The sequence below is a fragment of the Paroedura picta genome, chromosome 2, assembly GCF_049243985.1.
Source record: "Paroedura picta isolate Pp20150507F chromosome 2, Ppicta_v3.0, whole genome shotgun sequence".
NCBI classification, from domain to species: Eukaryota; Metazoa; Chordata; class Lepidosauria; order Squamata; family Gekkonidae; genus Paroedura; species Paroedura picta.
In genome coordinates this window covers 106049054-106063042 of record NC_135370.1, presented here as the reverse complement: position 1 = coordinate 106063042, position 13989 = coordinate 106049054, and the positions used below count along the sequence as shown (strand labels likewise).

Sequence of the window (13989 nt, the reverse complement as noted above, 5' to 3'; positions counted from 1 at the left end):
CTATTAGTAAAAAAAGAAAATGTCAGGGACTTTACTGACATCAAGACTTTTCTAACTCTCCTCCCCCAAAAGTCAACAAAGCAAATAACATACCCACAAGATTTTTTTATAAGTAAGTTTACTTTAGGCTGTTTTCAGTAGTGTTTTTCTTTGTTGACAAAGGTATACATTATATGGCCAGACAACCACACCAGTGAATTTGAGGCTGAATGGTTGAAGAAGAGATGTTTTTCTGAGCAAGCAAGAGCAAAAATACAAGAAGAATTATTTCTATCTGGTAAGAATTCATACCATTATGAAAAATGTATTAAAGTCAGAGGGTGCTTACTAGAGCAGGATTTCTTTAGCAATATTAATAGTAGTAATATTATTAGTATTAGTATAGATAAATTATTTACTTGATTTCTCACTGAGACTCAAGGTAGCATACAAAATTGCAATTGGGTGCGGGGGGGGAATTGTGCAGGTATGTCCCTCCTGGGCTATGGCCAGCCCTTACCAGCAACTGTTTTTATTATGCGGCACAAAAAGACAGACAGACCAGCATCAGTCCTGTGAGTCTGGAAAGTGCAGGAAGATCTAAATAAAGAATATTTACAGCCTGAAACTGTAAATAGTGAACAAGTAAATGGCTGGAGAGACATGGGAACTGAAGTGCCTTTTTCAACCTTGGCAAATAAAAAACAGTATAAAAAAAACCTTACTAAGGTCAAGACTGCTGTGCACAGAGAGACCTCCTCTTAGGGTTGCCAGCTTCCATGTGAGGCTCTCTACCCTACCTCCATCATGGGGAGTCTGCTATAGGGAGAGGAAGGGAAGATGACTGGAAACTGCTTTGAGACACCTGAGGCCTGCTGGGTCACTGTGGCCCATAGGTTGTCTATTGAGGGGAGACGAAGGGAAAAGGTAAACCGCTTTGGGTAGTAAACAACAGGGTACAAAAAACCCAGTTCTTCTTCTAAGGGGCAACCATGAAAGAAGCATGTGGGCACAGTGAAAAAATGGAGAAGAAGGAACAGGGTAGACATCTGTGTACTGTGACTACCCCATGTGTATTGGGGCAGGAGGATATTTCAATGTCTGTGGCCTAATTCACACAAGAAGAGAAATGATGCAGAACTGGGAGGAATTGGTTGCCATGTAATCTCCCCCTAAGAAGAGTTTCCAGTCTGATTTTCCCTTCACATATCTGAAGGCATGGCTCTGGAAAGCTCATCTGTAACCACAATGCCGCAATTCCCAAAGGTAGGTCTTCTCCCACACTCAATGAACATTCCAAACCACATGTTCTTGACACCCATCTCTCCAAACGCATGCCCTCATTTGTCACCACGCCACCACAACCTCCCACAAAACATACACATTCAACCCTATGCCCTTACAAACTGAACAACTCCTCCCCTTCCTCTTCCCACCGCCAAGCTCTAACGCCCATTGTATTCCTGGATGCAATGGGCTTTGCCCCTAGTAACAAAATAAATGAATAATAAATATAGGTAAAGATGGGAGGCAGATGAAAGTTGGTAGGCAAATGTCTGAGAAGGAGAGAAGAAGGTAGGGAAAAGGGAGAGAGCAGTGGGTTACTAGGAGGAAGGCAAAATAGTGTGGGGAGGAGGATCCATGGGAAAGTGAGATGCCACCTCACAAGCCCTTGAGTTTTTCCTCCTATGCAAGAGGGCCTGTCTCAGTGACCAGCATCACTGAACTGGGCCACAGTTCTCTTAGACAGAGGCTGCCGGGAGAGGGAGATAAAAGCTTAGAGAGACAGATAAAAGTAGGTTGGCTGTTGGAAGGAGATAAGGTTGCCAGCTCCCTAGCGATTTGCAGGAGTTGAGGGTGGGGTTTAAGAAGGGTAGGGACATCAGAGGGGCATAATGCCATATACTCCATCCTTCAAAGCAGCCATTTCCTCCAGGGGAATTGGGATTGCTGGAACTACAACTGCTTTCCAGATGACAGAAATCAGTTTCCCTGGAGCCAATGGCTGCTTTGGAGGGTGCACTCGGTGGCATTAGACCCTGTGGAGGATGGAGGATGCTTCACTCTTCAAGGCTCCACTCCCAAATCTCCATGAATTTCTTGATCTGAAGCTGGCAACCCTAATGAGGAACTGATCTCTGTAGTTGGGAGATCTGCCATGATTCCAGGAGATCTGCCAACCCCACTTGTTGGCTGGTAACTCTAGAAGGAGAGAAAGAAACAGGAAAAGGGAAGAGGCTATGGAGGCTTTCAGGAAAGACGAAATAGTGGGGGAAGAGGAAATGAGATAACTCCCACAAGACTTTGCGGTTTTCCTTTTGTAAGTCGTAGTTTCAGAGTATAAGATGTACACACACAGGCAACATTATGCTTCACTGAATCATCAGATATTGCAGTTATTTGGAGGACCATTCTGCATTCTAGTTTTGCTGTGTCCTTAATATGGGGCGGGGGGAGAGGGGTCGGAATTCATAGGAAATATAGAACAGAGGAGCTATTTTGTTTCCTTAACAGAGGAATTGTTCACAATTCAGAACACTGATTCTCCCTTGGGAGACATGAAGAAAACAGTTCATAAATGTTTTAATTGAGTAACATAAACTGGCTCTGGTAACCTGGGCATAAATATCAGAGTTTCAGGAAAAGAAATAATTGCTTCAAGTGAGCAGCTCTGGAGGATTTTCCTCAGATTTTACATTCAGATGGAAGCTTGAATCACACAGCTCATGTTTGAGATGGAGAGAGCCAATCAGTGCCCTCGTCCTACCAGCCTCACAGTGTTGCTCTTTGTCTACATCCTAGAAGATGGAGAATAGTGTATCCTACCCTTCCACTGAAAAAGAAATCTGAAGCCGTCTTTCACACAGAGGAGCCTTTCTCTCATAGAAGCGCTGTTCCTCTGGTAAAAGACTTTTAAGGCTGAAGGAGCGCTTCAGACTTTGCTGAGAAGAATGCCAATATACAAACCAGAAACTTAACATGTTTACATTGCACTAAGGGCTCCTGAAAATAATTACATTTCAGTAAATGTATAAAATAGAAACTTATTGTGCATTTTTTGTATTATTTTTTTATGATTCCTAAATAATTATTCATCACCTTTGCTGTACCTGGTTGTAGCATTTGCATCAATATTTGTCTTTCTAAAGAATTGTCACAGTAATGATTACCCTGACATTTTTTAAAATTTTTATTTACTGTTCCTAATTATGGTTACATGCAGGCAGTTTCTTTTCACCGAGCCAGATTGCTGCCTGCAGCATGTATGTTGAGGGCGTGGAATCCTTTCCTCCATGATGGAGTCTCATCAAACTGGTTTGGAAGGCTGTTGTATTCTCCCTTGTGAGGAACGCATGCTCAAATGCAGAATCCGTTCTTTTGATCAATTGCAGTATGCAGAAAGAAAAAAATGCACATTGTAACAAGGGGAGATTTATCCACGTCAGTGTTCGGACTTTGATGAAAAAGCGTGAATGCATAACTGCCCCAGGACATCGCTTTTTCCCTAGCAACCTCTTCATTCTACTGGCTTTGCCATATAGTTGTCCCCCTCCCCCCAGATCTTTTTTGTTCTTCCTTTAGATGCATGATGTATCTTTTCCTAGTGTACCTCTTTGAACTGCAGGTGAGGAAACCATATGGTCGAACATTTCCCATATGTTAAAACAGTGTACGGGGAAAGAAACACTCTACTTGACATTTTAGTATTTGATTTCTTCAGTCAGCATTGGGCAGATGGTATCCAGAAGAGCTGGAAGTCTATTTTTAAATGTAATATTGTTTATTTTGCTTCAGAAACATTTCAGCATTCTAAATATACAAAACCCCCAACATGAACCGAATAACAGGTAAATAAGACACCGTCTCAAATAACAAGGTGCAGGTTTGTTTTTGTTTTCCTTTTCCAAATGATGTTTCCCCTACTCTATGGTATTCACATGGAGACAAGTATTATACAGTTTCCTATTCATCGTCTTCCTCTTCTTCTTCCTCCTCTTCTTATTCTTCTTTGTCCTCTTCTTCCTCTTCTACCTTTTCCCAAGCCGCAGCAGCAGCTTTGGCAACTGCACTCTTGGTGCTATCAAACTTACCTTTTGACTTGGAGTCAGCAACATCCTTTTCATACTTCTCCTGCGGTTTAGCAGCCTTCTTGTTATACAGGTGTTTCTCACCATTACTGAGTTTGTTCCACAATTCAACAAGTTTATTTGTCACATATCCAATGGAGATAACAGAGTTAGGGGACTTGATCTTAGGACAGAACTCTGAACAGAAGAGGAAGAACCCAGATGGTGGCCTTTTAGGGACTTTTGGATCAATCCTCTTACCACCATTAGCTGGCCCATAATCCTTCATTTCTCTATCATATTGTACTTTGTCAGCTTTAGCCATCTCATCAAATTTACCCTTCTTTATGTGTGACATGGTGTTCCACCTCTCTGAGAGAATTCTGCAAACTTCAGGAACAGGAACTTCACAGTTATTTTTGTGTTCTTCATGGCAAGTCTGCACAAAGAAAGCATAAGCTAACGTTTTGCCCTTCAGCTTCTTCGGTTCACCTTTAGCCATGTTCTTAACTCTGAACTGTTCACTTTGAGCCCAGGCAATAAGCAAGAGAAAAGCAAGATCAAGAATCTTGATATAATCAGTTTATCTAACAAATAACACATTCTTCTTGCAAAATGTGAAAAGTACTATATCTCATTGAATCTGTCACACAGCTACACACACATCATCTTCTCATATGGCTTAGATCTGCTATACATCAGCAGTGACATAACTGATTTTGAAAGACATGAATAAGCTCTTTTGGTTTTCTTTATGTAATCTAAGCTATCCAAGTTTCTTGAAAATTGTTTGAAAAATATATTTTCAAGCAAGTATTTTAGAGCAACCATAGAAGTGAGATATAGGCCTATTAGATCCACCATGCCTTTTTACCATATCTTAACCATTTCAACCCTGCTCTGCAATCATCACAAAACATTATAAAGTTGAACTTGCATGCAGCCAACTCACTCGCTACACAGTTGGCCTTCTATTGTGGTATGCTGTCAGTAGGGAGAGAACACTCTGCCAATGAGGGCCAATCAGGTCAAATTCTATGCAGACAGCCTTGAAAAGCCTCTACCATGGGATTGTTTACTCGTGAGTGAGGGCCAGTTTAAATTACACTCTGTCAATGAGGGCCAGTCAGGTCAAATTGCATGCAGACAGCCAGGAAAAGCCTCTACCATGGGAATGTGTACTCATGAATAAGTCATGCCCTGGGAATGTTTACTCATGAGTAAGTCATGGTCCTCAGCCCTGGTAGTTTAGTCCCAATCAGGAGAAAGCTCTCAGCCAGGAAAGGCAAATAAGGGATCAGCTTTCCAACTTCCTGCCTGTTTCAGAAGTTTGGTGGGTGAAAGAGGAGCTGGCCTCAGACCTTGCCAGGAGCTTGGAGATGAGCTGTCATTGTAGAGTCCCCCCTCCAAAACAGCCATTTTTCTCTGGGGCATTGATGTCTGTTGACCAATTCCAGGAGATTTACAGGCTGCAGATGGAGTTTGGTGACCCCTGAGTCTGGAATGTTCCTTGAGGTTTGGAGCTGGGGCCTCAAGAGGTGAAGAGTGGTCAGGAGCTGTTGCCGTGTAGCCAGCCCCCAGGAAGGCCACAGTGTAGGTGTGCATCCTAGCACCTGTTGTATTCCTGGTTACAACGGGCTTCACCTCTAGTAGTGAAATAATGCCAAGCATGTTTAAGTAGTAAAAATGATACATCTTGCTGAAATGGTAGAATACTTTATTATGTGAGTGGAGCAGTTTACTTCCAGGAAGTAATCCTTGTTTAGAACTGCTGCATAATAGATTTTCAAGCCCTAACTCCATTTGATTTTTTTAAAAGAGTAAATAATGTTAATATCTAATTCTACAGACCATTGAAACTACAGACATGGCTGTGCAAGATGGCAGTGATCACCAAAACAATAACACCCCTCAGAAGATTGCAGCCGAGTATCACATGCTTTTTTTTTAGGATGAATCCAGCCTTAGCTGAGAACCCCTTTCTCTTTAGTTTCTATCACATTGGAGGGGAGGGCAAGAAGCAGCCCAGTATTGTTCCTCCATTCTTGAATACAGCTAAGCCAAGAATCAAGTCCCCAAGTGATATGTTGCTTGAAAATGTACTTTATTTGGCATTTGTATTAGATTTTTATTCTGGAGTGCTGTTTTGGGAAATATTGCTGGTTGAGAAACAGACTAAAAATATAAGACAGCTGATTCGCAAATTCTTTTTTTACTTTCCTACTGATGCTAAACCACTAGGCTTACCCAGCACATGCAAACAGAAATCAAACTCCAGGTGGGTGAAAGCAGGCTGGCAAAATGGGGGGCCAGGGAATGTGACGATATCTCTTCCAGCACACCAAGAAGCACTGGCAAGTTCATTGGTTGATACCCTAGCACTCACCCCAAAACTCCACTGAGTGGAGTGCATTGCCACTGCTTTCAGTTTGTGCCTGAAATGACGTCATCATATGGCAAGGAAAACTGCCATCCGCCAGAGTATGTACCCACTTCCCTCCATCTCCCACTTGCTAACCCAAAGACCTCTTTTACTAAACTGTTGTATTTAACATCAATGAGATATGTTATTGGGGTAGTCCTAACCTTTAACAGTCTATGGCATGCATTTGAATAGACAACACAACACTTGCAGAACTAGGCATTTGCTGGGTACTTTAAATGTCCAGAAATCGAGTTGGTTGACAGGCAAAAGACACACCCACTTTGGTTAAGAAATACAAAAAAAAAATCCAGCCAGATCTGATGTAAGCATCAGAACGTGCAATCCTGTGAACACACTCCCAGGAAGGGATGTCCTGGGAGTATGTCCCACTGAAGACACCTCAGTAGGATTCTGAGTAGACAGGATGACACTGTTAGAATATGTTTTATTATTACAAGTTCTGTAGTTGTCCATCACAACAAACTGTTCTGCTTGTCTGCTAATTTAATACTCACTTGAATGGTAAATATATTTATGTGCACTGCCTTGAACTATGATTTCCTCAGTTATTTGCAATAGTAGGGACATGTCAGTCTGACCTAATGTATTTGTTGGTAGTTATTTCTACATATATGGCTTTTCATGCTGTATTCTAGGGAACTGTAGTGTTGGAAATAATAGTCTTAAAGCCAGGGAGGACTGTAGAATTGTCTGTTTAGGGTACAGTCACTCTCCCCCAGAAGCAGTAGTTTGACGCAGAGTGAACCAGGATCCTCAAGTAGAAGCTGGGACCAGAAGTTTATTCTTCAATTAAGAACATTAGAAGAGTTCTGCTGGATCAGATTAGTGGTTAGTTTCATAGAGTAATTTACATGCCTGGCAAGTGCCACACCTAAATGAACCCTTGGATAGGGGATATTCCTTACACGTAAACTGAGTGTTTTATATTTCATAATTTATTTTGTTCTGCATAATGTAATTAAAGGTTTGTTATCACAATCTGGAATGTCAGAGAGAAGGTGCCAGTGTTTAAGAATAATTTTCTGAATATGGTTTGAAATATGTTAATACTCTTAACAAGCAAATCACTCTATCCATAGATTTCCTAGATTTGAATTTCAGTAATTCATGTCTAGGTATTTAGCTGGCACACTTCCTACCCATTAAAATCATAACAAGGGGATAACCCATTTCTAGGAAAGCCTTTTCCAGTTTATCTGCTGCAGACTGAATAGTTTTCATGTTACTATTAATACATCCATGTCTCAGGAACTGCCCAAATGGTAAATTGTTTCTTAAATGCACCAGATAGAAAGAAGAGTAATTAAGCAGTGTATTACAATGGTAGGTTTCTGATATGTAGTCACAGTTAAAGAGCCTTCTACTGAGTTGGTCACCATGATATAGAAAAATGTACTGATTTAGAATCAGATGTGGCAGAAAATTTGATAGAAAAATGTTGTGCATTGAGCCAATTTATAAATGGTTCTAAACAGCCACCATCCTGGAAGAGAATTAATGAGGTATTCAAATGACATCCAAAAATCTGGCATAAAAAATAATGTTATCAAAAATATTAAATAAAGCATTTCAAAGCCAATAGTATTCCAACTCAGGCATAACATATTTGCAACAATAGGGCTATAGAAGATCCCATTGCCAAGGCGACATTTTGTCTGTATAGATTGCCCTCAGATTGAAAGATATTGTTCTCAATTATTAAATAAAACAAATCAAGAAAAAATGGGTTGGTGGCTTTAAAAGGTCTTTGGTCCAAATATTTTCCACTACTGATCGTGCATCATTATGTGGTATGTTAGTATATAAACCAAGTTTTTAGTAACGTTTATAAAATGTTTTGTATTCTTTAATAAAGATGGTGATTCAGACAAAAGTTATTGAGCCTAGAAATTGAACTAAAGATCCGGAAGAAGTTCCTGACAGAGCAGTACCTCAATGGAAGAGGCTTCCTAGGGAGGTGGTGGGTTCTCTTTCTTTGGAAGTTTTTAAGCAGAGGATTTTAAACATCTGACAAAAATGCTGATTCTGCGAACTTAGGCAGATTGTGAGTGGCTGGGCAGGAAGGGATGTGCTAATGTTTGTCTCATGTGACCCTTCCTTGCATACGCAGGGAACTGCTGATTGCCACTATGGGATAGTAGGTGAATTCTTCCAGGCCAGGTTGGATTCTGGAGATTCTTGGTGGAGGAATCACTTAGGCATGAAGTTGGGGTCACTGTGGGTGAGCATTTAGTTGTGAGTTCCTGCATTATGCAGAGGGTTGGACTAAATGACCCTGGAGGCCCGTTCCAACTCTATGATTCTAATACAATCATAGGGTGACTCCTGACTCAGCCACCTGTTAAACAAAAGCAGCACTCACAGTTGAGTTATGGTTAAACGTCACACGGTTTATTATTTTAAAATGTTATTGTGTTCAAAATGTTGAATTTAAAACTATTGATATATTCCCTGTGTTGTTAAATGTTATGTCTAAAACTGTGTTCTCTATATCAGCATCACAACAAACTATGAGCTACAAAATTTTATTGTAAACCACCCCAAGCTACAAGGGAAGCTTGCCTGACCCCAACCAGCACCAGAGCTTTCTCCATCCTGGCCCCCACCTGGTGGAACAAGCTCCCAGAGTAGATCAGGGCCCTAACAGATCTAGAACAATTTCACAGGGCCTAAAAAAAGGAGCTCTTCCACCAGGCATTTGGCTGAGGTTTACCAGAACCAAGAGTTTCCACTGGGCCCTCCCTCCCATGTCCATGAGTTTCAGTATCTTGAACTGACCAACTATAGGTACATTGTATGTTATGTTTATGAATTTACTGTTCTCACTGTTTATTATTCTATTGTTATTTATGGTTAGTGATTTCTCTGTATTGGTCATGTTCCAGTGTTTCATGTGAACTGCCCTGAGCCTCCAGGAAGGGCGGTATATCAATTAAATGAATTAAATAAATATTTATTGGGACAGTAAGAAGCTAGAAAAAGAAAGTATACAGCTCACACTGACAATTGTCATAGGATTTGTATACCCAGGCAATTGTGTTGTTGGTCTTTTGCAGTCTTAGGTTTGTAATGTCACTGTTTTGGGTTGGTTTTTTACCGTCAAGATGATTTTCTCTCCACCAGTTTTTTCCATAAGGATTCAAAAGTATTCTCTGCTTTTTTAAAAATCCCCTTTTTGCTATAACTGTAATAGATTGACTACAGTGTACACTAAGTAATAATGTACTGGAATAGATTTGCTAAAATATTTAATAAGGTGTGATAAACCCCCCCCCCAAAGGATCACACTGTTTTTTCATTTTAGGAGTATTTGAAAATACTCAGTAACTTGTCAGTCATACCACAACTTTTTGAAAATATAAAGCCAACAATAAAGATAGTCTGTATGGAATGTTTATATTAGGATGTGTATTTTGTATTTCTTGGATTCTCCCTCTAACAAGCTTAAGCCAGAGGTATCATACTTGCTAGCTGTGGTTGGAAAGTGCAAACCTTGCAAATGTCAGAAATTGTTGCTACTTTTGGCAGTCATCTTTTGCAGACTAGATTCTAATGTATACCTGCCACGAAAACACACATGAAATAACAGACATTTAAAAAAAATCTTGGGTGCCTGTGGCAAAGGTGAAGGGAGTGTGCTATTTCATAGCAAGGTCTATAAAACAGTCCTAGCTTGTGACCAGCCAGTTTAAAACTATAATTTTACTGATTATTCCGTATTTCAGTATTAACTTACAACTACATTTGACTTTTATAATATAAAAAATGAAAGCTTCCTGTTAAATGTGCCAGTTTTCAATCTAAGGAAAGACTTTTTAGCTTTAAATGTACTGATCAAGGGGGAAATGAGCAAGGAAGGGCATGCGAACAGGTGGTGGTGGGTGGGGTCAGGGGCAATGGTTTCTCCCAGAAGCCCCAGCATCTTCTGCATCTCAGAGTATGAATATATCTCCAAATAATGACTTCATTTTTTTTACCTTGTCCAATGTATGAACAACTATCAACAACAGCTAAAGAAGTTTGCTATGCTATTCAAGTACCTGTTTGGTACATGAAGGTGATCATTTGGTACAAAGCATGTGATTGATATGAGATCTAATTTTTGTATGAAAAGGGATACATGGGTAAAGAGAGGGAGAGTCTCCCAGCACTTTGTCCTTGTGGCTAAGATCTCCATCTTTCATAAATGGATGGGCACTTGCCTTCTGAACTCTGTTTACAGAGACTGTTTCTGTATTGGCAGCAAGAGGTAATATTTCTAGTTTTGGAGACTCTAAAGTGTCCCCCCTCCCCCCCGCCAAAAAAAAATGAGATGGCAATGTCTGTGATTCCACTGAATTTGATTTGGTAAGTATACCCATATGTACTTGTTATTCACTGAAAAAAAGTTCACAAGTACTGCAACAGAAATCAAGCAAAGTGTTTGTGTGTGCACATGTGTGCACTATTAAGTCACAGCTGACTTACCACAATCCTGTAGGGTTTTCAAGGCAAGAGACATTCAGAGGTGGTTTGTCATTGCCTGCCTAATGTCACAACCCTGTATTCCTCAAAGAACTTTTATTCAAATGCTAGCCACGGTCAGTTCTGCTTAGCTTCTGAGATCTGACAAGATCAGGCTAGTCTGGGCTAACCAAGTCAAGGAACACGTTATGTAGAACATGGATACACAACCTGTGGCTTGAGCTGACAAACAGCCTAGGCAGCAGGGTTTTGGAGCACAATGACTCAGGGACGGTCATGACCAGCTTTCCTTAACCTTTTCACATTGAGAAACCCCTGAAACATTCTTCAGGTTTCTAAGAACCCCAGAAGTGATATCAGCAAACCACACCTTCCTGTCACACCCTGGAAGTCACGTAAGTGACATCACCCAGGCACTTCCACTGGATGTGACATCACCAGGCCACTCCCACAGCATAGGAAGTAACAGCACAGAAATATTCTCAGGAGGTTTGTGAACAGAACCATACCTGCACTCTGGGCTGGCTACCCGATTGCTCTTCTTCATCAAAAGAAATCTGCAATGTGAGCCTGCAGAAACAGGGCCAGGGCAGGCCTATGACACTCTGTCACCTCTACCCTGCCAACACCAGAAGCAGGGCAGAAGCAGGTCTATGCCGCTCTGTCATCCCGCCCACCCCCCTCCTGGCAGTTGTTAAAATGAGAGTACTTACCTCTCGGGACTTGTCACTGCCATTTGGCTTGGCCAGCCCCTCTCAACCCCTCCAGGCCCATCATTTGCCATTTGGTCGTATCATGATATTTTAAAATGTAAAAATATATAAAACTTAATTAACCCACTCAATTGGGAAACCCTTCCTAGGCAGAGTCTGCACTTACTTTCTTTATTCCATTGTCAATCCTGTTGAATTCAGATTGCTTTGAACTCGGGTCTTCCTTTCCTCCCTCCTTCCCACTGAAACAGGAAAGTCTTCTGCACGTGGTTAGGGAGGCTCAGAAGGTGGGCGGGGGGGGGCTCTTTCTTTTCTTGAAGCTTCTTTCTTTTCTTGAAAGGGGGGGGGAGAAGCCAAGCAAGGAGCCTCTTTCTTTTCTTGAAGGGGAGGGGGAGAGATCGAAGAAGGCAGAGGAGGGAGGAAAAATCCAGGACCAACAGAAGTTGAGAGAAGTTAGGGGCTTCTCCTTTAAGGCTAGCGTGTTACATGACCAGGTGTAGCCTATCAGAGGTTCTCTACCACGGAGCTTTCTTTATTCAGGATTAACAGCAGTCTGAGATATCACACAATAAAGGTAGGGTCACTCCAGATCAATTCTTCTTGCTACAGAAGGAAAATTTAAATCGCCCAAAATCCAAACAGAAATCGCATTCTGTGTAGAGGGCAGGGACTGAATCAATCTGGAGTTGGAATAAAAACTCCGTGCAGTTTACACCCTAGACTGTTGCAAAATCCTAGGGTTTCATGAAATCCTAGTTGAGAAAGCCTGGTCTAGACAGAGTTAAGCTTGTGCATGAGGCTGCGGTCTGTTCCTCAGCACAGGAAAGTAAGCAGCAACCCCCAGTAAGGCACAGGAGAGCATATAAAATATTTATACACAAGTGTCTCTGTTTAACATTTTGGTCTTGAAGCGACACACTTGTCAAAAAGACTGGCTACCACTAACCTAGACAACCAAACGTATAAAGAAAATAAATATTTACTAAACCATGTTTTTGGTTCAATTAGCATATTCAGCACACAGAAAATAGCTTATTAGGAAGAATTTAAGAGAAATTCTCAACCAAAGATAACTGGCAAATGCAATGAATTAATCAATGCAATCTCTAACCAACTTTCACTTTTATGTAACTGAGAATCTGACCCACTGTTTTTAAACTGCAGACTGCATATCATTTTAACTCAGAAGCAGTGATATCACTGGTTCCACACAAAGGATGACTGGGGTTATAAACAATTAAAAGATCTATTAGGTATGTGCAAGTAGGAACCCACAAGGACTTGCAGGAGGTACTTCATTTCCCCTCTCCCACTATTTCCTCATCCTCATAGAAGGCCTCTATAACGTCTCCAGTTTTCCTGCTTCCTTCTACTGTCGACATTCTGGAAATCCTTTGAAATTACAAAGGACCTTTCAACTACAGAATCAATTCTCCTCTAGGTTGCTAGTTCTAAGTTGGGAAACGCATGAAAATTTGGGGAGCCTTGGGAGGACGAGGTTTGGGGAGGGAAGTGACCTCAGCAGGATATAATGCCAAATAATCATCCTCCCCTAAAGTAGCTGTTATTTCCAGGGAAACTGATCTCTGTCATCTGGAGAACAGCTGTAATTCTGGGTTATCTCCAGACCTTACCTAGACGTCATGCAACAAACAGGGGAGAGTACACAGACGAAGGTGGACCAAATAAAAGGAGCCAGGGAATGCTGGAATCCAGTGTAATCCAAGATCCTGCCACTGCACTACGCCCACTTGCATGATGGAGAACCCTTAAGGAATTTTGTGTATGTGTGTGCATGCGTGGGATGGGTGTGTGCCTCACTTTCTCCTGTATCCCCTTCCCCATGCTATTCCCCCTTCTCCCCTTTACTTGCCTATTTTCTCCACAGTGATTCACCAATTTACCCTTTATTTGTTTCCTATCTTCAGCTATATTTATTTTTATTTACTTAATTTATCCCCTACTTTATTTCACACTGGGGACCAGAGCTGCTTATATTATTCTTCTCTCTTCCTTTTTAACTGCACAACAATCCAGTGGGGTAGGTTATCTGAAAGTATGCGACTGGGCCAAAATCACGCAGAGCTTCCACAGAAACATAGGGATTCGACCCTGCATCTCATAGAACCTACTCTGAAGCTCTAACCACTACACCACACCAAGGGTTGCTGCTGTTGAACAGTAGCAAGCACCAGGCCTAGATGAGTCATACAAGTCAGGTTATATCGCTGCCATGCTTGAGGTTGCCAATCTACAACCTGGAAAACTCCCAAAATCACAAATAAATTCCAGATGACAGAGGTATGTTTCCCTGGAGAAA

General features: G+C 41.3%; 1 protein-coding gene and 1 pseudogene across 2 annotated transcripts in view; one reads left to right on the top strand and one right to left on the bottom strand.

Annotated features, from left to right (window-relative positions):
* Positions 1–13989, top strand: part of BBOX1 (gamma-butyrobetaine hydroxylase 1) — a 49343-nt gene that overhangs the window by 12541 nt on the left and 22813 nt on the right. For both annotated transcript variants that reach the window (XR_013228348.1, XM_077321989.1), the window contains exon 3: positions 163–277. Coding sequence is in view for 1 of the 2 variants with exons in the window: in XM_077321989.1 (XP_077178104.1) it covers positions 163–277 (115 nt within the window). In the remaining variant the exon portion in view is untranslated. The remainder of the gene's footprint in view (positions 1–162; positions 278–13989) is intronic.
* Positions 3147–4548, bottom strand: LOC143828770 (high mobility group protein B3 pseudogene; annotated as a pseudogene).